We start from the raw sequence: 25,888 nt of genomic DNA, 5'->3' as shown, positions 1-25,888 counted from the left end.
AGTGGATTTGGGTCAATAATGCACCATGTAAACTTACAGACTGTATTAGATAACTGGTTTTGCACTTCCCTTGAAGAAGATCCACTACTTTTAAGAGTAATTAAACTTTATCAGAGTTTTCAAAACCAGAACGTGTTAAAACATTGGTGAGATGCATCGTTCTAGTAAAAACCCCTGAATGGCTGCATATTTCACTTGAAAACTGGCACCTGCAATAGTTCTGTTGTAATAACTATGTGGTTTCAATGCTTTATTTTGAGCCATAATAATAGTAATTCAGTTTATCTTAAATTATTTATCTGAAAAATAGAAATATTATCTTTATAAAATGATGTACTTTTTACATTACATTGTTACTTCACAAGAAAATCCTTACCAGCTCCGAATACTTCCATCCTACCTTAAAGAGCACAGTCCCCCAGTGAGATGTTTCTTCCTCAAGTACAACCGAACCGCATCCTCACAACAAAGAGCTTTTTTCTGTTGACCCCCCTGACTTCCTGGTGACAGGCGACGGGCCTCCAGAAACGCCTTTTTTAATTGGCGAAGTTGTTTGCTAAAGGCACAACGCGGTGCCCGTGGCCTTCAGTCACCCTGACAGCAGAGCACCGGGCGCTACAGAACAAGCCCCGAGCGCGGATCCAACCCCCTGCTTGAAGACTTGACCACATTGAAAAGTTCACCGGTTACGTGATTCCGTAAGGCCCGAGACGTCACAGGGTGGATTTCGAACAGATGAGTTTCCGTTGTTTAAGATTTAAATGTCTTGCTCACCCGTAACACCAGTCAGAAAATGGTGGAGGGCTGCCCTTGAATCCATTTTGCGGTTGACATCCGAAAGTCTTTCAGAAAGGTGCTCAGGTGGGAGAAACCCCTACTACCCTTGGCAGACCCTTCCCATTGCTCACAGAAATGCTCCTTTTCTATGTAAAACCTGTCTTTACCCTTCAGCTCTTATTTTTCTGTTATACCTGTCTTTGCACCTTGGCATTCCTAACCAGACTTCAGGGACAGATGCGTTCCCTATAGACACCATTACACACTAAACCGCTATTGTCCGCACCCTCCCTGCCCTGTATCGCTTTCGCCAGACTGAATCGTGTGGAGTCTTTAATTCCCCAGCGGGACATTTTCTCCAGCTCTCAAATAATTTGTACGCGCCTTTCTCCGACCTTTTTTATTTTTGAACTATCATATTTTGTTCTCTGCCCGCGGCGCAGGCGGCAGGGTGTGTGGGTCCCCCCCGTACCCCTCCGGCCCGATTAATTGCTGATTCCAGTTTCTTCTGAACACTAAACTCCAGTCCATGACTTAAAACAAAACAAAATTTAAAAAAAACACGAAAAAGAGGGCTGTCAGGTGTTCCGTCCCACGCTGACGACGGCGCCCTCCCGCGGGGGCCCGCCGCCCGCCCTACCGGCGCGAAACGCGAACTGCTGGCGAAGTTTGGATCCTCCCGCTTGCCTTCCGAGCCGCTGTTGCCCGTTGCCGTGGTGACGCCGCCGGTTTAACAGCGCGGCGGCGGGGGCTCTCGTCTTCCCCGCGGAGGGCCCGACCGGCGGCGGTTGGAGGCTGCGGGATCTCAGAGCGGAGGGGCCGGAGGTCTCCGAAGGCGGCGGGGTGGGGGGGGAGGCTCCGGTAGGAGCTCGGCTGAACGAGAAGTGAGTAGCTAGAGCGGGTAGATCGCGGAGCCCGGAGGCCATGGGTGCCCTGAGGGGCGGACTACAGCTCCCAGCATGCAAAGGGGCGGCTCCGCCGTCTTTCCGGGAAGCGGCGGCGGGCTCCCCACCGCGAGGCCTTCTGGGAGATGTAGTTTCTCTCAGCGAGGAACCGCTTCGCGGCTGAGATGCGCTCAGCCTGTCGCTTCTCCCGCTCCAGGAGGCGGCGAGGGACGAGGAGCTGCTCGCTGCCTCTGATGGAGCGGGTCCGGGCTGCCTCCTCTGTCCCCTAATTGGGGCTGAGGGGGAGGAGAGGGGTGCGGGTTGCGTAGGGCAGGGGGGACGGCGAGGGACCCCTTCCCCTCCTGCCTGGGTCCGTGTACAAGTCTTGTACTTCTGTGGGTTAGGCCATTTCTCACTGCTTTCTCGGTATCATTGCAACTTCATCGAGTGCTTTCTGGATTCTTAGTCTTATTTTGTAATCGTTAATATGTTTGAAGCTTTTCTTTTTTTCTTTGCGGTTATTAGGGCTGTAAAAAACCCTTGTAAGGCTTAGGTCGTAGCACTGATACCGTCCACAAGGAGTAGAGAGCAGGCAGAGGTTTTTAATATTGAAATTTGGTAACAATTGCAAAATTTAGAGGGGTAGAATGAGGGGGGGTTCTGTTATCATAAACTAATGTTTTTCTTATTTTTTCCTGTTGGTATGGAGTCAGGTGTTCAGACCAAACTTCTGATGTTCCTTTTCATGTTTTAAGCCAATACATCTGAATAAATTTATGCTAAATTAGCACCCTGTTTATTTAGGTTCACGAGGTGCTGACGGTTAATATTTTCTTTGTGTAGCTTTGAAAGCAGATAAGACACTGTGGAAAGTAGAATGTCAGAAGATATTGAAGGAATTGAAAAAGAAATAGAAATTGAATTAAGCAGAATCAGTGTTTCTTCCCTTGAAGCGGGTGATCCTGACACAGAAGTATCAGATGAAGCTTTGAGTGACAGTGAGACAGTAAGTATTCAGTGCTGCTGCTTCTATTTCTGCTTGAAAGTAGTACGGGCATTGGAAAGCCTATCTGATGAATGAACTTTTTCCTGACATACCGAACCTGAGGATTTCTTCTGAAAAGTAGTCTCAGTAGTATTGTTTTATGAAAAACGTGACCTCCAATGGTAACAAGACAATAAAAGAGAAGAGTATCAGCATTCTGCTTAAGTGAGAAAATCAGACTTGTAGGTAGGTAATGATTTGTTTTAGAATCCTCTGAAGCTGGAAGATTTTATTAAACCTAATGAGGTAGATTAAATCTGGATGAATAAGCCAATGATTCTTCATTTAAATCTGTATTTAAATCTTACATGAGAGTGTCTTATGTTTGAAGACTTCCTAATAATTAATTTCATATAAATTGGTGCTTCATGTCCTCTGTTTTTGGATGACTTCTTATTTTGGGGAAAGATTTTCCTCTGAAATCCAATCAGTTATTTGGGTCCTTTTCAGTTATTTTAATCTTTCAGACTCATAGCAAAAGGATTGGTCTACAGGATATTAAGGTAGATGACATTTGTCATATGTGACCATAAATCATATGTTTGATATGACATAAAGATAGGCAAAGGCATCAGTGACAATTATTTATGTACTCACATGCTGAATGCCAGCAATGTTTACTGCAATTTACACATCTGAGAGAAGGCAGTCCATTTTCCCAAATCCTTGCATTAAAGACAGTCTTTAGAATAGAAAGTTGAAGCATTTGATTTACATGCATACGTTAAACATTAGTAAATTTAAAAATAATTTATTTTTTAAAGAGTCTGAACATTTTTAAGAAAAAGATCATGTGCATCATAGCTATTCGTTAGTTTTTGTCTTAACCTTTTACTTAATTTCTTGGTCCAACACATAAAAAAATGTTAATTGAAACATGTTTCTGCAGATAGTGGAAGATAAGTTACTAAAATGTGTTCCAATCAAAATTTAATTAGACTGTAATTAAAAATAACTGTTAATTGTTCAGTGGGTGATAAGACAATGGGAAGAGTGTAGGAATTGGGAACAATTTTGGTACCAATTGCTACTAAATCTCCATCAGTGCTTTATGAGTCTTTATTCTTGCATGTCAAGTATTTGCCTCTGGTCATGGCTGTGAGATGAAAACATAGAATTTATGTCAAATGTCGTGTTTTTCTAGATTTCAGATGACTTGCCAGAATCAGTTCTCTCCTATTTAAACTTTATAAAGAGCAGAAATCAAGATGCTGAAAAGCTTATACTGCATGACTTAGAAGATGAAGAAACTACAGGTAAGCAGGGGTCACAGTTACAATATTTATGCACCTCATATTGCCAGTGGAAGTTAGACTAACAATCATCAGTAAAACAATGCAAACTTTTAAGCAGAGCAAGCAGTGAAACCTATTGCATCAACTTCTGACGGCATGCTGAAAATCTTTAGGAATAAAACCATGCAATGCTGCCTTCTAGAATTAACATCTGAGTATGAATTGAATTTTTCTAAAAATTCATCTGATGCTAAACCATAGATAGATCAAGGCAAGTTGCAGGATGATTCCCTGAAACAGGACCTGGGCCAGACTCTTCATAACAATCTAAAATGAAGTCACTGGGAGCTGAAGCTAAGAGTTAGATACAGTTGAACCCCCCAGGATATGTTTAAAGTCTGTCTTTAGAGATATCCAAGCTAGCATTAAATGAAATTACCTTGTAATTGGGAACAATATTGCTGTGTCAGCTGTGTGAATGAAGCCAAGCTCATCGTTTACATGCCAGAGAATTGGCATTGTCTGTTCCATTCTAGTTTTTCACATCATCTTGGGTTTCACACACATTTAGTGTAACTGTCTTTGTGAACAAAAGTTCAGTATTATCTATACATTTTGATATTCGAGGAAGGTTTCGTCTTATCCTTTTTTTTTGCAATGGACACTTACTTTTTTTCATTATTTTTTGTAGTTCTTTGTCAGTTTTTGACCTATGTGATAAAAATTCTACTGTGTTTTTCTACACAGAAAATGTTCTGCTGTGTTTTATGCTGTGGAATTCTCTTTCATATTTGGTGTCACTGGATTCTTACAATATCATTGTGTGTGTTCCAGTTACACATACTTGCTGCTTTTAATGTAGATAAATGATTCCTACAGATTTGAGTAAAATTGGGTGGGGTAAGAGTTTTAAAGGAAGAAAATGCTTTCTTTTAGTTTAACGAAATATAGTAGCTAAGCAGTATAGAGCAGAACTGAGTACTGGTAAGGGATTTTCTCTCTGTGTACTAAATTACATATTTATTTCTTCTTTAGGTAACATTTATGGAGTAGTTTCTTGCCATGCTTCAGATTACTTGGCAGAATTGGCTTCTGAATATAATGAAGATCCAGAACAACTTAAAAAAAGGGTATTCTCTATTTAAACAATATTTATAGTGAACAAAATTCTATGAAGTAATCTAGATAACTTACACTTGCTTTGTTGTCCTCCTAAGGAGACCTACAGATGTGTTCACTTTTGTTTCTGTCAGACTATCCATTAGTTATTAAGATGAATTTGTATGTGCTGTTCTTTAGAACTGGGACATCAGTTGTTATACACCATGTGTATAAGTTTTAAAATTTGGAATAAATTCTCTGTATCAGTAGTTGAGATGCTGAGCACAAAAATCAAAATTAAACAAAACTGAATTATCCTTTTTTGTTAATTATTTGCAGAATATTATCTCAATAAAATGATAACACTTTTAAACTTCTCTAATCTTACGCTTTTTATGATGATCAGGAGGATGTGCTACTGTTAATCTTCCTCCTAATATAGTCCATTATTTTATAGAAAATGTAAACATAATAATTGCTGTAACTTTCAAAGACAAATCAAGAGTTATGAGCCTGGGTTCATAGGATTTGACAGAATAACTTGCTGAAGTTTGTAGAAAAACTTAAACCTGTATTTAATTTAATCACTTTTAATTTGTCACCTGGCTTTTATTAGTGAGCACTTTTGCAAACATGATTTTTTGTTCACAGAAGACCATTGTTTAGAACAGCACAATTAGTTTATGTGACTTCAGCTGCATTACAAATATTAATATATGCCCCAAGCATGTGATGAACAGATGATAAATGAGCTGGAATATATTACTTCTTGCCAATAAAGAACAATGAAAGAAATACAGCAATCTTCGTGCCCATAGCATTATTTTTAAATAGACTTCTTAAAAATTTACTTTGTAACTAGTTCTTCCCCTATGTGCATAATAGTATTAATGCATAAATATAGTGCTTAGTTCCACAGTAAAACAAATCCTAAATGCAAAACATCTATTTTCCAAGTCAAAATGTAAAATATGTTAAAAAACCACACAGAAATATTATGTATTTTGGGAAATACTCCAATATTTATTACTCTAGAAGACAATATTTTGACTGATATGTTTGCATTATTCAATGTCTAAGGATTCCAGTCAGTAAGTTTCATATTATTGTACTTGTCATGTGATGAAAAGCTTATCCTTGTTCTAGAAGATTTTTTAAAAATGTTCTGCTTTTAAATTTTGTTTCTTGTTTCTTAATGACAATATTAAACTATATTAGGTACTATTTGAAATTGAAAATGAAGACTTGCAGATTGCTACAACACCTAGTTATAATTGTCAGTCGACTAGTGATGAAGTGGTCACCGATGACCATTTTGTTACAGGTAAGAAAATGCATTAGTCATTTGGTTGAGTTGATCTTTAGCATCATTTCACTGTTTTCTGCTTTTCTGTTTTCATGAGTATCATGACATTCTTTGTAAAAAATTACATATTACAGTATGCAATAGATTTTGACACTTCATGAATTGGACATGAGCAAATGCCTGTGCTTTTATTGCATTTCAGGATCACAAAATTATCCTAGTCTTTAATGTCTTAATAGAAAATTGTTTCAAAAAATACTACCCAAAAATGATTTAAATTATTATGAATACAAATGGAAGCCAGATTGGAGGCGCTAACCAGGTTGTACTTTGGCCACTTCTTTTATTTTTTTATTGTCACATTGGCTGGGAACGTTTCCCTTTGGCATGGCCTTTGCATGTTTTGGGGTGGAGTGCATCAGTTATAAAACCCCTGCTGATAGCCACAGAAGACATTCATCCTGAAGCCAAAGTGTAATCCTGAAATACACATAGGTAGAATAAGCATGATTGTAGCAGAGTCAGTAGGTGTGCATCATGATAATAAGATTTCTGATAGAAAAGACTTGCACTGTAGTTCTGATTTCCTTGGGGATATATATTGCTGGCTGTATCAGCACAGAATCCTTTTCTTGTCAGTACTTTAAGACTGTTTAATATCGCCCAATGCTTATTAGGAAATTAAATAAAAGGTTTACTTGGTTGATTACAAATTTGTAGCTGATGTTGAAATGAGTGTAAAGCTTACTCATCATGAAGTAGAAGAAAAGTGTAGACAAGAATTTGAGCAGTGGGAAAAAAGACAAAAGGAGCTTGAAGATGAGAAGAGGAAAAAGTGGAAAGCTGAGAAGGAAGCACAGGAAAAACAAAATGAAGAGGAGCATGCAAGAAGGGTGCAGCGCCTTGAGGAATTTGAGGCTGAAAGAACAAAGTTAGAGCTTCTTCATAAGGTAATTAATGATATTGAAGCCAATCTGTTCCCATCTAGAGTATGTGAATTCAAGATCTAATGTGAAAAAGAGGGTACTATCCCAAACTGTATGACTGTCCTAAACTCTTGTCTACTTGTGCCAAAGTGAGATGTAAGACATATTTAAGTATGATCCGCTGGGTTTTATGCATTTGCTGCTTTGATCAACAGTGAATGAATTTGCTATGCGAAATGTTAAATTATTCTCTAGGCTTTGCCCTTACTAAGTTTTTATATTATGACACCAGCCAAAGTACCGGAAATTAGAGTTGTGCTAAATCTCTCACAGATGAAAAATGGTCACTGTGCCTTAACAGAAAATACTTACTTAATTTGGACCTCACACCCCAATTTCACATTAGATGAAAAATCATAGGTGAAGTAACCTGGACCAAAATCATTCAGTTCAGAAATGCTGGTGCTGTGCTTCATCTAGGTAAAAGTTACGATGCTCCCTTTTCTTGTCTGTATCTGGGAAACTGAGTCAGGCTTCATCTACTGAGTTCTGCCACAACAGAACATGACTCCACATGTTGACTGGTTGCATTCTCAGAGTATTTAGTCATGGTTTGCTATAGCATGTGCTGCATACTGCCGGGAAGCATTTGATAGCTCTCCACAAAAGAGCATAAGAATGTGAGGAAACGTAACCCTCAGACATTATACTTGTGGGGCCACAATATTTTATTATTTAGCCTAAATATTTGTGTTTTGAGGGATGCATTAACACTGCATTTTCAGTTAACTGATTTGTAGCTTTCTGAGGAGGTTGGCATCTTGGTCCCAGCAAGGTAATTCAAGTCACCAAAATTAAGGAAGGGCTTAGTGAGTGAAAAGACCTTTGATCTCTGAAGGCCAGTTCAGTGTCTGATATAGCTACTTTTTCAACAGGCTGCAAAATTGGTTAGGCTTCCTCTGCTCTTTGATGTCACGAATCATTTTTGGATGTAGAATGGCTTGCTTTCTCTAGGCAAGGTGGGGCATGTCCCCATACAGACACTGTGGTAGTGCTGTCACTAGTGCACTCTTTTCGGAGGTGAAAGATGAAGACTAACTTCCCCATTCCAGAAGGATCTAGCCGTCTAGTCTCCTATTATCTGAATAGCATGCTTCTGAGCATGCGTGCAAAAGAGTGCTTAGGCACCTGGGAGACTGTATGCTCCTTTGTTTATACTAGTTCCTTCATATTCTCCTGTATATCTGATTTGGCTGATACTGATTTATCTTGGTTCCACCAGGAGTTATGTGGTTCTGGATCACCTCCTGTTTTTTAGGTACTTACTGTCTGCTAATTGTCAGTCAGATGTAATTCCAGATAATTTGGATATTTTTTTTTCTGATTGAGAATATGTTGGGCAAGGAGAAAAATACTATTTATTTGCAAATATTGAGAAAATAGACTTGAACTTTTATTTTCCATTGAGAAACAATTTAAGTGAAAAAATATTCTTTAGCTTTACTGAACAAAATTCCTGTTTGAAAGATTTTAAGATTATCAGTAACACAGCAATGCAGTTAAAGAGGGACTGTTCGTGCTACTTTCAGAGTGTTTGCTTCTGTTATGTTTCTATTGTCTACCTGTACTTTGAATGGTTGTTTCATAAGTGTAGTTTTCATCTTCAATAGTACTACAGAATTTGGAGAGGAAGGTGGCAGTCGTTTGGGTCAGTACCAAGATGCTGACTCTCTGAAGGTATGCATCTTTCAGTACACAACCAAATCTGCATTACCAATGCAAGTGTCCACTTGTTTATTTTGATCCTCACACAGGTGAGTTTCTCATTTTGATTCAGGCATTGGCAAAAGTGGACTGCTGGAAAGTCAAGAGGATGGGGGAGGTTGGAGAGAGCATGTTTTGTGATGTTCCAGGTTTTGTACAATATTGACTTAGGTTAATTTGTTGTGCAGAAACACCAAACTGCAATAGAAGATCAGTTACAGAAAGAAAAGAAAGCTTGGAGGGACAAAATGATGCAACATGAGGTAAGGTTGTACGGTGAGCTTTTGTCAAAAGACTGTGAGGTTACTATCATATATTTGAGAATAAATGTTATTCTGGAACAGTTAATACACCAGATTCTGTTTATTAATGATAAATATGTGCCAAGACCCGCCCTATTTTAAAAGTGGTTGAAGTCTATCTTAATTGTTTTGGCCTAGGAAATGATCATGAAGCTGCAGTTGCAAATGGAAGAGGAGAAAAAGGCCTTGGAAGAGCAAAAGGCAAAAGAAAGACAACACCTGGCAGAACAACAGAATACAGCAGCTGTGAAAATCCAAGCTAGATTTAGGTCATTTTTAGTCCATAAAAAATATAGTCCCATCTTAAAAGAATGGAAAGATGAAATAAAAAAGAAGCAGAAAATACTAGAAGAAATAGAGAGAGAAATGAAAGAAAAAGAGGAAAAAATGAAGAGGCGAATGGAAGAAAATAGGCAAAAGAAAGAAAAGGAAAAAAAGATACAAGAAGAACTTGAAAGACAGGAATATTTGGAACAGGTGAGGAGGCGTGAGGAATATGAGAAAAAGAAAGAAGGCCTGAGACTTGAAAGAGAAAAACAGCTGGAAATAAGAAGAGAAGAACAGAGAAAACTAGGAGAAAAAAAAGCAAAAGCTGTAATGAGTGAAAGTGGAGAAAACAACAAAGAAAACATAGAAAAGGATAAGCAGACAGAAAATACAAAAGTAATAAGAGAACAGATGAAGGAACTAAATAAGCAAGCAGAGGAACAAAAAGAAAAACAGACTGAAATGATGGATGAAACAAATAATTGGATAATTCCACCAGAAAGAAATTTGACACCAACACCAGACATGCTAGGCTCTGAGAAGGAATACTCTTCTCAAGTAAATAATGAGAACATATACATGGATTCAGTAACACATGTAGAAGAAAATTACTCACAAACTAGAGATCTTAATAAAGCTCCAAATAGTCATACTTCAAAGGATGAATCTGTTAATTTTGGAGCTAATGACATGGTAGAAAATAAGGCAAACAATATATGCAGCAGTCCACTAAATGTCCAGCAAAATGCTAGTAGTAGAGAAGTCACAGATCAATTTTCTCAGTCTGAAACAATGAAGGAAACTGTGTTTCTAATGAAAGATGCTAATGAGGAAGTCAGAGAAACCTGGGAGAACCAGAGAATCCAAGATACAGCTGAGTGTTCCAGTAGCCTAATTCTTCCTGATGATATTGAAAAGAAGAGAATAAACTGGATGAACACATGTAAATCTTGGTCTAAAATATATGAAGAAAACCATAGAAAGCAAGCAACTACAAAAAAACGACCAAGGAAAAGTTCAGTTAGCAAGATGCCTCCATTAAGTACACAAAAGATAATTCATAGTGGCCCTTGGAGTACTCTGCAGCAGGTAAATATACAGAAGATTTAGAATGAAATGGGAAGCCATACCATCACTTTTTTTTTTTTTTTTATTTGGTATGTTGGCAGAATGCTGTTTTGGAAGAGGAGGAGATTATTGTTGAGCAGGAGGTTATTGTTGAGCAGGATATAGATCTCAGTGAGAGTTCCTCTGCGCAAGTTCAGAATAAGGGCAATGAGAATGACTTTTGAATTCCCGTGAGCATTGTGGAGCAGACTGGTGTGGTATTAGTCTTCAGATAACTGATAGTATCTTAAGCCTGTAAAAGGCAGGAGCTTCTAGCTCCTATTTTCTGCTAAATTAATATGGTTTTGCCTTTGTATGAGGGTCCATGTTCCAGCTCCTGCTCATCTAGTCCCTTCAGAATTTTGAGAAGATTAGTCTCTTCCAGAAGCAAGACATTGCTGATCAGCTTATAGATGGTGTTTTGCCATAAAGAACACTTCTTGTTTCCCAGGACTTGCTTTTCTTACCAATTCCTAACTTATCACTGTATGCTTGCATTGTGCTCTTGTTTTGGTATCCTCTCTGAGATGACATACTTGACTACATACACTTTTTAGTCTGAATTATTTTTGTCTGTTCTTGTGCACTTACTCATTCTTTATGATAGTGTGATGGGAAACAATTCACACTATTAATTGCTTTGCTTAGTGTTTATCTTCCATCCGTTCAAATTCAATGTCATTAGCAAAGCATCGGTTTTATTTATTTTAAGGTCGATGTTAAAATCAAACAGACTGTTTTCATAATAACTTCTCCCATTTAACAGAGCAAACCCATCATTGCCATCCTTTTCTATATGAAAGGATTAACATTAGTTGCTTGCATTTTCTAAAGTGTTAGTATAATGTAGTTTTGGTCTCTCTTACTTTTTAAAGAAAATAACCATAATGTGACATTGTACAATGCATGTTCAATATGCAAACAATTAATTTTTATTTATCAATAAATGAATGTAGGTCACAACACTTACACTCGAAGACTTGCCAGCTTGTAGCCTCTCAACGTTATCTGAGTGTTCAAATCTTCAGGTTTTGACTCTGAGGCGCTGTGGACTAGTTGCACTGGAGGGACTAAGTAACTGCAAAGACCTGAAGTATATCAATGTGGAGGTACTAAGCATATCTGACTCTTTACTATAACCTGGGGAGAACTGCCAGTTTTGCTGCTTAGGTGGTTATGCAGTTGTGTCCACCTGAATATATAACTTTTAGTGCCTTAAGAGCATAGGAATATCAACAAAATACTCCCATATGTGAACAAAGTTATACCAGCAGATTTGCATTGCATCAAACAATTTCCATTGTACTAAAGCAACATCCTGCAAATTAATCAAGCTATACTAAGAAAAGTGCACGATAGTATCAGTATAGGATTAGCGTTAGTATGGCATGGTGATAGATCTTCGTTACCTCAGTCTTTCTGATTCATGAGTGGGCAGATGCTGTTCACCATAACAGGTGCTCAGCTTAAGCAGGAATAGGTAGCAGGAAGAGTCCTTTGCCGTACACACCTTGAACATTAATTAAAATTACTCGCATATATGCTCAAGGAACAGTATAGTGAGTTACACTAGAGGCATAATGTCTAGGTACTTGCTACTGCGCAGTGTCTTACATGGCCTTGTAAGTTTAATGACTAAAGAAAACGTTTTGCTCTGTGATGCATCTTAGTTCCAGAACTTGATTTACATGAAACAACTCTGTTCACATTTTTTATTTCACGTGTTTTAACAACACCAATTCACAAGAAAGTTAATATGCCTTTATTATTCGTAGAAATCTTGAATGTTTCTGCTGGCCCAGTAACTGGTGTTCTTTCCAAAGTATGGGGCTTTTGTTGGTTTTGGTGTTTTTAATTAAATGCGGAGAAGAGAGCTGATAATAACTATAGTTAAAGGAGTGTTGTCTGTCTGGTAATTAGAACTTTGCAATAGGGCAGGTTCAAATACCTGTGTCCTTTTCTCAGTTTTCTTATCTATTCAGAATGTAATTTCTGGGATTTGATCATTTTGGGTACCTCAAAATACAAGAGCAAAGTATTAGTATAAGGTCATAATATATATCTAAGTTGCCAGTCTTACTAAGATTGGTATTTATATATAATTTTTTTTAGATCAAATACTGTCTCTTACAGAACAGTTTTGGTTTTGTGTTTTTTTTTATTTTAAAATGTTAGACTTTAAATAATATACAGGATTGCCTCACTGGGATATGTGAGGATAATTTAGTTAAGGACAAGACTCTTAGATATACTTTTAAGTATGCTTTATTAATAACTTAATAATTATATATATTGTTAATAATAATACTTTATACTTTTGCTGTGCCAGCTAATGTGGCTAACCTTAATGAAGAAACAGCCTCTTTTGTGACAGCTGAAACAGTCCAATATTGTTTCATGGGTATTTCTCACATAGCTAAAGCAGCTGCCTTTGTTTCTCTTGGGCATTCATTTCTGCTTGATATTGCCCCTCATTTCTGTTCATACAAAAGCTAACATTTAAGCTATATCAGTTCTTTGCTTTAACTTACTGATGCAACTGAAGGGGCTGTCCAAGGGCAGGAATCAGTGTTACGGCTTCCAAAGGAAACCTCTACATATCTATGCCTGCAGCTGAAGGTAGCACCTAAATTTAGTCATCATGTTAATTCTGGAATAAGAATTAGGCTCTTTGGCTTAATCACTTTGTTACAAAGGCAGGGAATTTAAGTTTTGTTTGTTTAAGCATCTGCAGGTGAAAACCAGAAGAAAACAGCAAGGGAAGCAAATAGTGAAATAAAAATCCAAGGAAGCATTACTAAAATGGCCTGGGGAGGGGGATGTTAAAAGAGCAAGATCTCTTGGGGGAAGAACATTAACTGAGAACAGTCTTAATATTTGTGACCAAAATACCTCTAAATGCAGATTTTCACTACTAGTAAATAGGATTCCAGCAAAGTCATAGCTGTCTTCATTAGTGTCTAGTAAATTTGATGGTTTCTATGCAGTTCTAGTTCAGTCTCCCAGGATTTGGGAAGCTAGGAAAGCGTATATGGAAAAGACCACTCTGTCCTTAAATTATCCTTATGCTTTTTGTTTCAACTTATGCACATTTTCTGAGGCAGAATGAAGTTCAAGATGTATTTTTGTTCTATCGCAACAGGACACAAAAGGCAGTTTCTGTGACTCATCAATTTATTTTCCTAATGGAAAAAAATAAGAGATGCCCTTACTCCTAGCTAGAAGTCTAGGATAAAAAAAAGCAATGATGACAATCTACCATATTTTTACACTTAATTCTGCGATTTCACTTTACGTGCTATTTAATATTCTCATTTTCCTTTATTACAGGAAAACAACATTCAGATGATTGACTGTGAAAATCTAGAAAATCTCTGTATTCTGATTCTGAATAAGAACCATCTTTCATCAGTTTGTGGCTTAGATGGCTGCATAAATCTCCAAAATCTTGAACTTTCCTACAATAGAATCACTCGAATTGGTAAGAAAATTAATGAAAAATTATTCTAATTTGTATAACAATATTTGTGCTGTTTGTATTCAGAATTTTACTTCCCTTGCATTCAGGGCCAGCCAGCTGCTAAGCCCTGATTCCCTAAGGAGAATGAGGAAGCAGACTTAGAACAGACCTGCATTCTAAAAGATACTCAACTTCACATTTATTTGTAGTATGGCTTAGCTGCTGCCATATATTCCATCTGCCAGGTCATATAACTATTGTCAGCCAAAAAGAACTAAAAATCTTTCTAGAAGGGCCCCTAATATTACCTGCACTAACTCAATTGGGATATGTGAGTAGCCTGAGTTCAGTTTATCTGCAGAAACAAAATTAATATAAAGCCTAACCTCACAATTGCAGAGAATTCCAGTGTGTTCCTGACTGACACAGTAGGTAGTTACATAGAAATTGTATTGTCTGACTCTATGAACCATGCTAACACTGGACCATGGCCTCTCTTTCTACTAAAATGCTGCCCATTCTGGCTCCAAACTATTGTTCTGTATTTCCCTCCCACTTTGGCTCTTCATTGCTGCTCATTGCCCCAAAGCTGGAAAAAAGAATGAGTCTAAGGTAAAATCGTGCAAAATCGTTTAGGCACAGCAGGTGTGCCAACCCCTATTATATTTACGAAGGCAGTTGTATTTGTCAGGTCCAGCAATGGGCAGGCAACAGGTGTACCTTTAGCATGCAGTCAACGAGTTAGAATTTACATGCACCCAGACCACTCAATACATGAAATCTTTCTGCTAGAAGACAGATGTTTTCTGTTGGCCAGCCAGGAATTTTTCATGTAGTGAACAAGTGTTTGCCTCTCTGCTTGTATTGCTGCTGGGACTGTAAAGTGCCTAAGGGGAAGATACTGTGTGTCAGCTTCTGGCAAGCCAAAAATACTGCATTGTGAGCCTTGTGTTATGTAGATTTGGCATAGATGTAATCAGGATCCAGGGCATTTTCTACTGACAAAAGGTCAGGAAAGTGTAGTGCAGTGAAAATAACCAAGAGCTTTGCTGTATGTAAGTGGAGAAGCCAGTTTTTTGTTTTTAGAATGATGTATGGAGGGAAGACCATTAGTGATCCCTCAAAAGCAACATTAACAGTTGAGAAAAGGTAGTAGTAAATTGCCAGATCATTACTTGAAAGGGAGCTCTCAAGGCTTGAAAGCAGCAAATTTCCTTCAAGAAGGCAGCACAGCGGATAGAACAGAACTGGATTTAACAGCCTCTCTATACTCTAGGGACTTGGGTTTTGGTGCATGACATACTGTGAAATTTGTAAAGGCCACCAAAATACAGGTGACTATATAACTTCAGTATTATAGTCTTAACAGAGGTGAATCTTCAGAGATTTGTCCATTGAAATAAAATCTTCTGGTCAAGAAAAAAAATTGCATGTGCTGCAGTTTTGTATAAATTGAAACATGAAACCTGAAAAGGTGATTTTCTGGTTGTATTCTTAGTCTGTGCTAAATCTAAAGGTGTTGCTTGGAAAGACTGCAGAGCTGGGAATGGAAAGGAGATAAGAAGATTTTTATTTTAATTTTATTTGTCTTGATTTAGATTTTTAATTTTTTTTTCCTGCTGGACAATTATTAAGCAGATAGATGAAACACATTCACATAAGACATTTATATAAAGAAATGGTTTCCACTGTTAAAAAAAAAGGAGACTGAAACAGTATGAACATGGATAATGCAATTCTGTGATAAATAACAAGGGCATAGCAAACAGAAATGTGAAAGCTTAAAAAAATCTGTAGATTTAGAGGGTTTAACGTTGATATTTCTAGTATTTTTTGCTAATATGTGCAAATTTGGGATGTTAGTATTTGTGAACAGAATTTATAATACCTGGGAACAAAGGTGCTGGAATATCAATGTTTACTGTAAAAGCGTATTAGTTCCCTAATGAGGAACAATAAAATAAACTGGTTAAAGAAGCTTCATCCATATCCTTGTGGCCAATAATGCTGGATAAGATTTTTATTCAGATTTATCTCATTTGATAAAAATGTCTGCAAGATTGCTGTAATAATGACATAGTGTTAGTGGATGACATGTAGGAATGTGGCATCTGTGTGGAATGTAGTACCTTTGTACAGGCCAAGTGGAGTAAAATCCTCTCGTACTTTCTGTTTTGTGCAGTGTGAGTGGGTAAATAAATGTTCACAAAAATCAGCTTGGAATGTCTTTCTCCTCTCCAGAATTGCTTTGAGGATGTCTGGTTAAAACAGATGCATAATACAGGATTTATTTCATACAATAACATATTGGTTTTAAGTAGTTGCATAGAATACACAAAAATAGATTTATGGGTTTTAAGAAGTTAATGTATCCCTCCCATCCGTAAATCTTGCAGGATGTCCCTTAGCAATTTTGGAAGCTGCAGTGCTGTGCAATGTTCTCGGTTCATTCAGCTTTAACAAAGTCTGGGGGCTTTTTGCTAAGAAGTAAGGCTTATTTATGTTTATAATACTTCTGTTTTAATAACTTACTGTAGGAAACTTCAAGCACGCTGTGATTTCTTTTTTCTTTTTTTTCTCCTCCCATTGAAATATAGCATCAGTAGGGAAAAGATTAGAATTGCCAGAAAACCCTTAAAAATAACAGTAAAAGTATGAGAAATATGTCTTAATTATGCTTTTCCACTTAAGAATGCATGATCACAAATTAATTAATTGTGTCAGTAATACACTGAAGTTCAGTGCATATGTTTGTCCTTGGAAGATGAATGCTTTACTTAAAGATTTTCTTACACAAAAAGTAGCATTTTGACTTAAATCAGAGAATACTCTTTGTAGGGTGTCTGTATTGCCATAGTATCTTGGCTGAAATCCTGGCAGTGCTACGAATAGCAATGCATAACCATGGATAATTGTAAATGCTCCTTTGGAACTCCTCTTTTTAAGAAAGCACGTAGAGGTTTTTTTTGTCAGACACCTTTCCGTTTTGGGTGGGGTTTTTTATGTGTTTTTTCATCTTCATGTTCACTGTCAGCTTTCATTCCTCTCTTATCATTCATCTTTGTGACACATAGAAGTTACTTCAGGACTGCATTGATAGGTAGGATAGAGTCCCTCGCTAACAGACCCCAGCTGCACTTTGCAAATTCCTAAGAGCTACTTACATAAAGGTTCTCCACAAACCTTGCTGAAACCATATGTTTTTCAACAGAATGCGTTTTCCCATATACTGCTATAGCTATTGTTGGTTGCATCATATGTAAAACAGACAGTATCTTCTGGAAATGTGCAGAAGACTTTCATGCTTATTTTTAATTTTGCATGTGTGCAGAAGAAACATTAAAATACCATCTCTTTGTATTAGATTATACTCTCTTATATATGTTTCTGTTGGACTGCATTTGATAGTTCCAGAATAGATTGTGACCCCATTGTATGTAGCCTTGGCATGTCTGTTCCGAATGACATTTGATCTAATTAAACAAGACAGATGAGGAGAAGGAGATGTTAAAAAGGTGCTTTGTGTAGCATGTAGAATAGGAAATTTCCAGATCCTGTATTAATTCCTTGCCTTTTCTTACTGTGTGTGCAGTCTCTCCTCTCTGTCCCACTCCAGACTAATTCAGTGCTTTAAAACTTTCCAGTACTGCTATGCTGATAACTTAAAAGTGGAGATTTAAGGACTGCTCTCGTGAGGAAGTCTTGGGAGCTGTTAATTTTAACAGTCTGAAACTAATTTTTTTGAGACCACTAGATGGTGCTGGTTCCTTTTTTATTTTATGCAAGCATAAAAGAAAATATAGACCAGGATCTTGCAGTCAGGATAATATCCATGGGCATGTTTGAAATTCTTTCAGAATAATTAAAGGTTTGTATATTTATTTCCTAAAGCACAGTTTTGAAGTTACAGTATGGGACATTTGTTTTAGATTTAGGATGATATCTCTTCAATATCAGGCGATTGTGTTATTTCCACTAGGTGCTTTCCTTTTTTGAATTACTATGATTCAAAGGCCTATATTTGATTGGTGTTTTTTAAAAAATGTGCTACTAGTTTTGGCATTTAATTTTTTACTTCTGTTTTCTCCTTATCATTAATTTTCTTTTTTAAATTCTGCTCTGTATTCTCAATAATCTATGGTGCAAACTGGCCTCTGGTCTCATAATTCAGTTTATTCTCGGAGGACAATCACAAAGACATTCGCCTCTGTAAAGCTCACCCAACTTCCTTTTGGGAACTTGGGAATTTTGGGGTAAGCTAAAGATGAGACAAAGTAAAACCATGTGAAGAACACATGAAAGAAAAGTAAATTCAGAAATTCCTTATTTTAGATATGTTTTGTAAAGGATGTCCCTTCAAAGGAGTTTTACTACAGAGGTACAGAAAAACTGCTTGGACCTGTAGCAAGTCAGATGCATCAGTGCCATTGCAGAATATCTAGCATGTGTAAGACCGTGGAAAGACAGAGTGATTTTTGCTGTTGTAAGAGGATGATTTGGGAAAAATTCTGTGAAAGAAACAGATGCTGACAGGAAACTTTTCCATTGCATCTTTTTGGGCTAGAGATGGCACACATTCTTGCTCTTACACTAGCTGGCAGGAGTAAGTTGAGAGTCTAATGGCTATAGAAGTATAGCTTTATACTTAAAGGCACTAAATTTTCTTCATAAATTTCTTCATTAAAAATATTTTGTGACATAATTCCGTAAACAAGATGCTCTTTAATAGAGGTGGTGCTGGTCTAAGTTTTAACACAATTTGTTCTCACCTTGCTGATAACTTAAAAAAAAAACAACCAAACTTTTAAAATTGAAATAATGAAAATTAACTTTTAAACATAAATACTGTTTCCATTCTGAGGGGTGATTTTAAGAGGGTTGTTAGCATTTCACAGAGCCCATAGGTTCTGAGTAGCAGTTAGAAAGTGCTTAAAGCATAGTAAATATAGTTTATCACTAAAAGAATGTTCTGCTCCAACAGAAGTGCTAAAGGGGTTATGAACTGTTATTGTTGCTTGGTTAACAGGACCAGAAATTTGTGAACGGTATGCATTCTAGAGTTGATAGGGTCAAAATACAGTAATTATTTTTAAACCTTAGACAGGACTAATATTAATTGTTACTATAGATAGTATAAATATATTGAAAGTCCAGAGTTTTCTTAGTACTTGAAAACCAACAGACTTTTATTTCATTATGGCTTAATTTATCTAAAGTCTTTAATTTTCAGGTGGTCTGGAATCATTGAAAAATCTTCAGCAGTTAATTGTGGACCACAATCTGTTAATCAGCACAAAAGGTCTTTGTGAGGCACCTACTCTCATTCACCTAGACTGCTCTTTTAATCATCTCACACAAGTTGAAGGCATTGAGAATTGTGGCCTACTTCAAATCCTGAAGTTGCAAGGCAATAACCTCCAGGAGGTAAAAGCTTTGAATTCAGTAGCTGTAGTGCATACATCTTTCTTAACAGTCATATATTTCACAATGCTGATCATGTGCTCTTTGTTTGCTGTGGGATATTTCATACTCTTAGGTAGGCTTTTTTTCCCCTGTTAGAGGGAGATTTTTTCAAAGATACAAATGGCTAGCAGTTATGTGTTTTCTTGCTCCTAAGTCCTTTTAAAATTGGCCTCTCAGTAATTATATTTATCTCCTTTGTTCATAGCATCTAGTCTTCAGTTTGTGTTATATGATGCAGATTTTTTGTTTAAAATGTAACAAAATATTATTATTGTTACGTATAAGTAATAGTTCAGACTAACTTTATGTTTGCTGATCCTCCAAAAGTTGAAGGTTTTGCTGCAGCATTTAAAGGAGCAAAGTAGTTTGCTAACTGTACACTCAGTCATATTTACTAACAATGATTCTCTTACGAATCCAAGGGAGGAAAATCATTGTCAATACGCAGCAAATAACTGCATGAATAAAATAGTAAGACTGTGGCTGTTGGGCTTTTTTGTTGTTGTTGTTAAATTTACATTGACTATTCAGACTAGATAGAAGACAGTAAAAAATACTTACCACCTGATATGTAGAAATTATGTGTGACAACTGGTACATACACAATAAGGAAATGATACATATATCCAAAATGTGGGGTTTGCTTGTATTTAGTAATGATTTATAAAAAGCATCTGGTAAGCATTCCATTGTTGTTTCTCTAATTTATATTAATTTTAAATAACCATCTCTTTTCTATTTAGCTTCCAAGACTGGAAAATCATGTTCTCCTAAGAGAACTATATTTGGATGACAATAGCATTTCTGCTATGAGAATGCTTTCTTTGTATTGGTTGCCTCTATTGCAGGTTCTTTTGCTGTCTCAAAATAGGTAAGCAAGAAACGTTCTTCCACTTACAAAACTGATACGGAGGAATTTACTAATATAACACTTATCTGAAAAGTATAATTCTCAGTATGGTTAAAATATCACTGTCTTTTCCAGATATTCTTTGAAAATATGTGGTTGACAAGTAATGACATTGACTACGTTTAGCTAAGAAAATTTGAAACAGCATTAACTATGAAAAGTAATTTTTTTCTATTAGAAGTTATGTATATATATGCAAATAATTTTTGAGCATTGTGGCATTATTAAAACCATGGTGTTTCTTTTTTTCCTTTCTTTAGCAATTGTTGCTAGAGTATGTCTGTCAAACTTCATATTTCACAGCTAGCTTATTCAAAACAGACTTTGAAGGCTATGTTAAGTGCAACTACTAGAGTTAAAAAGGGCAAATGAGAATGCTGGTTTTTCTTTTACATACATATGTTAATGCTCTCCAAAACAAGCATATTTGCTTTAATTTTTCACTCGTATGGTTCAGTTTGAAAGGTATAAAATGAAGAAGGATCAAGACAAGCAGTATAAAACTAGATCATTCACTCAAGTACCCTGTAATTAGCTTTCTGTTCATTTTCTAAGCTAATCTGTACATCTGTAGAGTTAGAGTAACCAGATATTCAGGAGTCAAAATTGTTATTTCCCCACCCCATTTTTCTCAATTTAAGTTCTGCTAAAAAAATAAGGAAAAAATATTATAATTTACAATGTTAGTACTAAAATGAATTTTAAATTAGTATAAATTAATTATTTTTCTATACTGTGACCATTTTGCTCTGAACAAGATTGATCTCAGCTAAACAAATAGAATATGCTCTGTTGCACACAATGTACAGAATACACACTCTTAACTGGTCACTTCACTCTTCTGTTACTGAAGAGGAGATGCTTTTAGAGTGTGATTCATCTGCCATTTTTAGCCATTTCCTTTGAGACTAGTCATACCCTACAAGTGCCTGATCATCCTCATTGACTACTAACAGTCAAAATGACCAGCTCATATGTAGGTGTCAACATTTAAATAGATGAATCCCATCCGATATGACATTTAGTTCAGCAGAGTCAACTGTAGCTGGGAGCCTGTGGGAGAAAAGATCTGTAAGACTGAGTCCATTATAAGGAATGTCCTTCATGGAAAATTATTATTGTCTAATCATATACAACCTATATTTTTATATAACTTTTCAGATTGTTTTCGCATCATCTCTAATGAAGTAGTATGCATGTAAACTCTTAGACATAAGTGTAACACCTAGCTATATTTACAGAATCGAATCTTCAAGTTACTGGGCTTTTAGGTGTTTTTTTGTTCTTTTATTAATTTTTCTGGAGTTTGGAGAAAGTGCTTCCTGCCTGTGATTAGCAAGAGCATTTTTTAAGTGTTAGATTCTGAATCATAGGTATTGATTTAATTCATGTTCTTTGCTTTTTTCTTGTTTTTTTCTTGTCCTTTCAGCTTTTTGTGGAACATGCAGTAATGTGGCTCTATCTTCTTGTAGTTTCCTCTTCTTTCTCTGGTTTGTTTTTTGTTAACATTAAGGTTAACTATACTGTGTGTAATAAAAAGTTTGCAAAACTGCTTGAAGACCTCATGTGCCTGCTAGGGAGAGAACAAACTTAGGAGCATGGTCTCAGGCATAGCTTGAATGCAGCCTCTGGATCTAGGTTGTACTGGACTGGCCTTGTAGATGTACCTTATGTCACTCACCTATCCCATGATCTTACAGTTTTTAATGTCCATTGTAGTGCTTATTCTGGTTTTCCAGTGGCCAAGCTGAGATGCAGTGTTTGGTCCACTGAGTTTCTTCTGATGGGCTGGGAGAAAGCATATTTTTGCATCAGCAAACTTGATGTGCTGAAAATAAACACACCTCCTCCCCAGACAATTCCCTTTCTTTCCTTGATGTATCTGTAGCTTATCTCAAATCTTTGTGGCAAACAGGACAAGATAGCCTTAAATGCATATTAAAAGCCTCAAAATTCCTGGCATTTCAGTAGCCTGCTCTGTTACACTCACTTTATGTACACTTATAAGCAGCTCCATATGTGTGTGCTATAGCATAAGTAACTCGATGTTCTAAAGAAACAGTGAATGTAATGGAGTAAGCTGTTGAAAGAAAAGCTGTTTCTTTACTTTTATCCTACAGCTAGTGCAATTTTGTGAATTTTTTTCAAGGGTGCACTGAGTGCCATTTCCTTTTTACTGATTGCAGGAAGCCCATATAATGGCAATGCTGTGAATCTGTATTCTTTCTAAAAGTGAAGTACTGTGAAAAGAAAATTCTTACACTAATTTACAGGTTTTTTTATTCCTGAGTTGCTTTGTCTGTATTATAAACCAGAAATTGCCAAAGATAAAACTCCAAAAATTAATTTTTTTTTAAACCTACAATCTAGCAACAAGGATTTATAATATAACAGGTAGTGATTAACTCCTTCAAATATAAAAATGGCAGCTATTTCACCACTACTGCTTTTATTAAGTGTTTTATTGTGGCTTTCACATACAAAGCATATACTTGCTCAAAGTCCAATTGACCAGAGCCAATGATGGATATCTTCTTGACTGGGTTACTGCAGAATTGGGACTGTGAAGACCTGTGCTCTATTTTATAGCAGCTGGAGAATGCAACTGCTAAGTTAGTTTAAAAGGCACATTTTCTTTTTTTTCTGTTGCGGATAAAGATTTAGGTGTAGGAGTGAAAAACCTTGCCCCTGGGACTAAAATTAATACATATTTAATATGTATTAAGAATTCATGTGGTATTTATATTTACATGTAATCCCACTTAATTATGTAGCTTACTTGATAATGTCTTTTTCATTTAAAAGTTGTACAGCTACCTGCTGTTCAGGTAGCCGTTACTCCCCGCCCCCAACTTCAAAACAGACAAATCTATCCCTCTTAAAATTTCTGTTTTAATATGGCATTAATATGGCAAAGTTCTTTTTTTGCTATCTCTTGTTTTTCGTTAAGATAACTTAAGTGTGATAGATAAAAATTTAATATTTAAAAAAATGCAGTCATCTGCAAAAATTCCTTTTTTTTAGGAAACTGGTTTGGCCAGAAACAAATTCTCTGTGAACATGTTGCTCCCATGTTTTTGCAACTAGATGCATACTATTCCTAAAAGGCTTATAATAGAAATGCTAAAAAGTCAGCTCTATGCTTTTTTAATATGTATTGTGCTCCCTACTTAAATATATATGGTATCTGTATTTTTAACCTAATTTCTCAGATGTAAGAATTGAATTAACTGTCATTGCAAGCCATCACATTTTGAGAATTTGACCACTTTTCCAGAGCCCTCATAATAAATTTAAATGTCATTGGATGTTGAAATAAGTCAGTCATGAAAAAGCTATACTTATGTATAGTGTTTTTCTCCATCCTATCCTTACCAGTCTATATTTTTTTGATCACTTTCAGTAATTCTTTGCTGGTGATAAGTTTATCTCTGAGTATGTGGCATCATGGGCAAGATAGTAGAAGTACTGTCTACTAGAGTGTTCAAGAAACAAGTGGCTAACTGGCAGATTTCCTACATTATATTTGATTACTACTTAGAAATATGGTGAATATTTCAAACTAAAGTATTTTTATTTTTAAAGAATGAAAAAGAAATATGGGCTTTACTTAAAGACCTAGATTGATATAAGTTTATTTTTAATTATTTTGCCCTCCTTCCTGCTAACCTCTGATTAACATCAATGATAATTTTTCTGGGGAAAGGCAGATGCACTGCAGGATTTGCACCATCCCAAGCAGTAACTGCTATTCATGTTCAGAAAAGCAATCTTTATTTTCTCTGATGCATACTTGCAACTATTCTAGTCTCTTAAATCTTGTTTTCTGACAGAGTTTCTGTGGTTATCTGTGTCCTGTCCTGCTACAGCCTTAAATGGGAGCAGAAAGAGGAAGCTATAGCTTGCTTTTTTGTGAATATCTTTTACTTTTGTGTCTTCTTTGTAATTTATATCTCTCTTATGCCCAGGGCTAATGTGACAAGGTCAAGTAGTATTAAGTTTTCAGTAATGTCCTTTGTCTTTCTGGTTTGAATTTTCTTAGGAAAAAAATTAACAAAGAATGTCAGTAAAGGGAAAGCTATAGAATGACGGGGAAATGTTTTAACTCTCATAATGCCAACGGCAGGCAAGGGTAGTGCAGTAGACAATTTCTAATTCACCACAGCATAGACTGATAAAGATCCAGAGAAGTCTGTCATTATAAATAAAAAAATACTGCATTATCTTTTGACCCTTGTGCAAAGTACAATGTTTATTTTCCTGGATATTTCTGAATATGTGAATCTATAAACTGAATCATGGATTTTCAGTCTTTGCAGCCATACTGTTAGCCACTAATATCTATGATGATATTTGTTACAAATATTAAATCTATTTATGTACTATTAACTGGTCATGAGAACCTAAAATGCTGATATTTGTAGTACTGTGTACAGATCTACGTATAAGGCTTAATGCTTTTTAGAGTTAATACTTTTTCGTATTTATTTGACTCCATAGAAATCTGGCAGGGAGGTAATAGAACTAAATAGGACTACAACCAGGACAACTTTACGGTATAGTTTGAGAAAGAAATGGAAGTACAGTGACACATACTCAGTTGGCTATATATCTGTTTTTCTGAATTCACTATTAAAAAATTATGTTGTCATATAGAAATACTTGTCAACTGAATGTGGAAATGATTTTTTTTTTCTGTTTTGCATATGGTCAAATTTTCAGTAAGATTAAAGAATCTACAACCAACATTTGGTCCAGAATTTTTGTACCAAAGTTAAATCCAGCTCTGTATTTCAGTTGTAATGCCTGTGCTGGAAACACAACACATTCACATAGCAACAAATAAGCATTTTTGGCTCTGACCAGTTCTAAGTTTGTGGAGTGAGTAGGTTTCATTTTTTTGCATGATCCTCTTTCTAACTATAAGAATTCTGATTTATAGCTTTCAAAAGCACTATAACCATCAGAAAATACTGCTTTCCATGAAAGTTAGCAGTCACAAAGTGACCACGCACATTGCCATTGGTGTCGCCATTCTCTCATTATGCTTAGGCCTTGTCCTTAGAGGGATGAAACAAGTTATCTAAACGTGTATTTTTTTTTTTTTAAAAGATAGTTGATTTAGTATGTGCTTATACATAAACATTCTAGTTTAAGTTGAAGACTGAGGGTTTTTGCATCTTGATTTTAATTTTTCCTCCCTCTTTCATATTTAACATAAAACAAAATAAACTTTTTAATCTGAAAGGTAATATTTGGAAATAGCCTGGCAGCTGATTGAACCATTCAACATTCATTCTTAGTTGCACCAATGCAAGTTTGTAAGTAAAGAAACTTGAAT

The 25,888-nt window shown here is 36.2% G+C and overlaps 1 protein-coding gene across 1 annotated transcript in view; it reads left to right on the top strand.

The window, feature by feature from the left end:
- Nucleotides 1–1,224: 1,224 nt before the first annotated feature.
- Nucleotides 1,225–25,888, top strand: part of LRRIQ1 (leucine rich repeats and IQ motif containing 1) — a 114,895-nt gene continuing 90,231 nt past the window's right edge. The window contains exons 1-12 of the mRNA XM_069773709.1: nucleotides 1,225–1,661; nucleotides 2,505–2,667; nucleotides 3,851–3,962; nucleotides 4,977–5,071; nucleotides 6,261–6,366; nucleotides 7,069–7,298; nucleotides 9,227–9,301; nucleotides 9,479–10,696; nucleotides 11,671–11,823; nucleotides 14,045–14,195; nucleotides 19,405–19,598; nucleotides 20,381–20,508. Of these exons, the coding sequence (XP_069629810.1) occupies nucleotides 2,539–2,667; nucleotides 3,851–3,962; nucleotides 4,977–5,071; nucleotides 6,261–6,366; nucleotides 7,069–7,298; nucleotides 9,227–9,301; nucleotides 9,479–10,696; nucleotides 11,671–11,823; nucleotides 14,045–14,195; nucleotides 19,405–19,598; nucleotides 20,381–20,508 (2,591 nt within the window). The 5' untranslated portion in view covers nucleotides 1,225–1,661; nucleotides 2,505–2,538. The remainder of the gene's footprint in view (nucleotides 1,662–2,504; nucleotides 2,668–3,850; nucleotides 3,963–4,976; nucleotides 5,072–6,260; nucleotides 6,367–7,068; nucleotides 7,299–9,226; nucleotides 9,302–9,478; nucleotides 10,697–11,670; nucleotides 11,824–14,044; nucleotides 14,196–19,404; nucleotides 19,599–20,380; nucleotides 20,509–25,888) is intronic.

Source organism: Haliaeetus albicilla, chromosome 28 (genome assembly GCF_947461875.1).
Source record: "Haliaeetus albicilla chromosome 28, bHalAlb1.1, whole genome shotgun sequence".
Lineage (NCBI taxonomy): Eukaryota > Metazoa > Chordata > Aves > Accipitriformes > Accipitridae > Haliaeetus > Haliaeetus albicilla.
This window is presented reverse-complemented; position numbering and strand designations above follow the sequence as displayed.